Genomic DNA, 4,221 nt, shown 5'->3' with positions numbered 1-4,221 from the left:
TTATGGGCTACCTTGAATTTCCAGAAATAGTGATAGTCCCTTCAAATACAACCTAATTTTAACCTTTTAATAAAGTAAATGCAGATAGAAGTGCATAGAGTTTAAAGCTTGATACAATTTCATAAACAGAACATACTAGTAAATCCACAGATTAGGATTTAAACATAAAAATGTGAACATTTTAAAGATTTATGGTAGAGCCATTACACATGAACTGACTTCTCTCATTAATATATTTCTTAAGTAAGAATTTATAGAATAAATATTATATGCACGATATTTGATTAGGTATCAGAAATATGAATGCCTGCCTACATTTACAACTCCAGTGGGTTGCATTGCTATGATTTGGGGAGACGTATTTAAAAGATAGGATAGCCTGTAACATTTCAAAAATTTCTGTAATTACATGTCAACCTCATTTTCCTCTGTGAGAAACAAAGATTCAAAAAAGTACAAGAAAATCAGCTTATCTGATTTAAAATGGTTTTCTTGAGAAATGTTTGTAATTTAATATTGTGGCACAGGTAACCCAACTTATGTACTTACGCTGTATGTATGGATTGTGAGGAGAGTGGTATGAGCCCACAATAAAATGATTTTTTTAAATAAATGACATTCTTTTATTTGAAAAATGAGTATGTTAGGAGGAGGAGCCCTCTATGGACAATGCACAGGATGAAGTGATAAAATGGATGGGGGAGAGGATGGAGGAAGTGAAAAATTAGAACGCAGTTGCAATATCCCACACAGAAACAGATCTCATCTTGAATTACAAAGACTATGGGAATACGTTTGTTACCCTTAGCTGTCCTATCCCACCCCATGTACAACTAAACAAAACACTGCCTGTCCCAGGGCCACTTCATGACAGTTGGCATACTCAAGCCTATTGGTGCAGCCACCGCAGTGTATGGAGCACACTCAACTTCCTTCCCACCTGTGGGCTCATATATGAGCTTTGTATCAGCTGTGATTCTCTGGTGCTCCATACAGTTTCCATTGATTCATGCTGCAAAGTCGACTGCCATGTCCTTCTTCCCATGCTGTCAAAGTCTGGATGCTCTGCTGAAAGCTGTCCGCTATTTGAAATATCTGTGACGTAACTTTCAGTATCAGAGCAACATGCACGTGACCACAGGAGGATAAACTGGCGGGTGCATTCTGCGTGGGAGTAAATAGGTAGGGACAAATAAGAACTATGTTATTTAGAAAGAATGAATACAACTTGGCTATTGAATTAGTAATAATTCCTAATTATTGTAATGAATTACTACTATGTTCCTGGAAGAACAATTGTACAAAGATCAAATCAGGGAAATCATAAAGGATAAGTTGTGTGTGCGCAGTGGGTGAATGAGTTCTTTATGAGATTTATGTGTAAATTTACAATAATCCATCTCATTATAATGATTTTTTAAATTTGCCATCCTTTATACAGTCTGAGTTTTTTTAAGTCGGAGAGGGGGTAAATACCAAAGAGTTCATAACAGGTAATCTATGTAGGAAAGTAATACAACAAGTAGTTGTCATCATCTTGCCAATCATACACATCAGATCTCACAGAATGGTGTGCGTTAACATTTCAGTCCGAATGTTGTGTTGGTGTTATGTGGGGACTCAAATGACTTTTAGAATCTGGGAGACTGAGTATCGCCATGTGACCCCCTTTTTTCTAAGTCAGTAGTTCTACAGTTTCATCTGGGTAGTTTTATGAACCTGAAACTAAGGAGAATAACTATTTAATCTCTGCTAATATCATTTTGGCAAAGTTGTATTACATAATATGTAGATTTAAAAGCTTTTGTAATTTAAAAGGATTTCAGTGGAAAATAATTAATCAAAATGAAGGATGAAAATTTCATTTTGCAGGACAGTTATCACTGGAATAATTTTAGAAAATAATCTCTCAAAAAGCAATGACCGTTTTTAAATGGATGGGCTTCTACGATACGAGAATAACAGCCACTGGGAGAGTGGACTTCAGAAATCAGTAAAGAAAGCAATGTCACACAGTTGTTGTTGTTGTTGTTGTTGTTGTTGTTAGGTGTCATCGAGCCAGTTCTGACTCAGAGCGACCTTCCGTACAACAGAGCCAAGGAGCACTCAGTCCTCTGCCGTTCTTACCGTTGTCCAAAGGTGTGAGCCCATTGTTGCAGTCACGGTGTCTGTCCATTTTATAGAAGATAGAATTATGCTTGTATCATATTAAATAAAACAGCGATTGCATTTTGGTCAATGGAAGGTGAAAGTCTCTGGGTGGTTGAATTCAAGGGATGCTAATGAAACAAATTCCAAGGCCCATCATGATTTGATTTTGAAAAACTACTTGGGGCCTTTCCTCTGTAAAAAGGTCATCAAAGTTTCTTAAGTTTGAGCCTCACTAAAGCTAGGCCAGCTACTGTAGACAGTCTTGTTTTACTTAGTGTTAATATTTGCTTACGCTTTTAAAATAGTAATGCCATGGCAATTATTCTATATGCTCTTAGCATTTAAGTAAAATATTTTGTTGGTTGCTTATAGCATTTTCATGTAGACATGTTGCATTCATTTAATTTCTACGTACTCATGGCTTCCTTAGACTTTTCCAGAGACCGGCCTTTAGTAGGGTCCTTGTTGATTTATTGAAAGCTGTAACTGAAGGGAGAAGAGGTAGGAGCACATGATATCTATAATCATAATGCATATTTATCTTAGAAAAATTTAATTGCCCTAATTAATCTGGGTGTAACAGTGTTTAGCTGAACAAACATTCCATTTACTTTCTGACCCAGTATCACAGTAAAATAACTAGCTGCAAAAATTTTATTACAGATTGAGACATAGAGTTTTTACATGCAAGTTCCTGAAATGAAAAATAATATTTTATTTCAACTAAAATAACTTGTATACTTTTAGAGGTTGATTCAACAAAATGGACTAATATGAAAGGGAATGAATTTATTACTATAGATCTTGGTTTTCTTTACATTTGTAGCCCAAATACTAACTGCGAAAATATATTCACTTGGCTTTGATTTTAGGCTGCTAATCCTCTAACAAATTAAGACAAGAGTGTAAAAATATAAATATATAATAAAAGTTCACAATAAAAGTCCTGCTCAGACCTTTTGTCCTTAAAATGTAATTAATGCAGTCTACTAAATAACTTTCTTTTTATTGTATATCTAAAAACCCATTAATAACACATGCTATTTTATAAGCATTGATGTTTGTGTGTGTATATATATAAAATATATAAACATTATATGTGTACCATTTTGTTGAATAAATCAAGGTAGGAAATCATAATCTACAAATATTACTTATAGTATCCAAGAATATAAAATGAAGCCTACTTTGACCATTAAATAAATTCTGTTGAATATTTGCCTCAGAAACTATTCTCCTTTTAGAGTGGAGAGTACAGAGTGTAAGAAAATTTTGAAAATGTTAGTTCATAATATTTTCAGTTGCTGCTAGCTCATATTTATATTTATGATATGATATAAATTTATATCAAAATTTATCTTTCAGTGAGTGTGTATTAGAAATGCTTATATTTGTAAATTAGCTATTATTCCATAGGCCCTTTTCTGACTTTTATTTTTTTTAAATAAAAGCTTCTTAGAACTCTCTACAATTTGGAAAAAAAATTAGCAGCTCAAGGAAGTGAATGAAATTTTCTACTTCAACCCTCTTTGTGAATCTTGAATACTTTTGTGACATCTTTAAATTCTACATCAGCATCTTTGTCCCTAACGCTATTCGTGTGAAACAGCATATTCACGGGTTTTGCAGTTCGGGGGTCACGCTCGTTTCTTTGTGTCATTTGTGGACTCATTCCTACAGCTTGACAGGAGCACAGGGCATGAGCAGTGCATGTGGGAACGCGGACGCCAAGAAGCGTCCCAGGTACCTCCCCGCCCTCCATCGCACTGACCTGCCATCTGCTACGGACCCAGCCAGGCTTCCAGGTACTTTTTCAGCTTTAAGTTACTTGCCAGATACCCTGTTTCCCCGAAAATAAGACAGTCTTATATTAATTTTCGCTAGGTCTTAATATCAGGGGATGTCTTATTTTTCCATGAAGAAAAATACGGTACACATTTATTATTTATTGTTGTATTAAAAGAGACCTTTAGGAACTAGAGGAAAGTTGTATTTCTCATCATTGTTACATCGCACCCTGACTGGCTCATTTCCTCCCCGAGACCCCTCTGCAAGGGGATCTCCAGTGGC

At 35.3% G+C, this 4,221-nt stretch overlaps 1 protein-coding gene across 1 annotated transcript in view; it reads left to right on the top strand.

Annotated features, from left to right (window-relative positions):
* The first annotated feature begins 2,065 nt into the window (after positions 1-2,065).
* Positions 2,066-4,221, top strand: part of HNF4G (hepatocyte nuclear factor 4 gamma) — a 46,293-nt gene continuing 44,137 nt past the window's right edge. Inside the window, exons 1-2 of the mRNA XM_045288050.1 lie at positions 2,066-2,139; positions 3,832-3,956. Of these exons, the coding sequence (XP_045143985.1) occupies positions 3,851-3,956 (106 nt within the window). The 5' untranslated portion in view covers positions 2,066-2,139; positions 3,832-3,850. The remainder of the gene's footprint in view (positions 2,140-3,831; positions 3,957-4,221) is intronic.

This window comes from Echinops telfairi, unplaced genomic scaffold (assembly GCF_000313985.2).
Source record: "Echinops telfairi isolate 266 unplaced genomic scaffold, ASM31398v2 ScPeMD7_1;HRSCAF=3_0, whole genome shotgun sequence".
NCBI lineage: Eukaryota > Metazoa > Chordata > Mammalia > Afrosoricida > Tenrecidae > Echinops > Echinops telfairi.
Note: the sequence above shows the minus strand (reverse complement) of the source record. Positions and strands in the feature narration are given on the sequence as shown.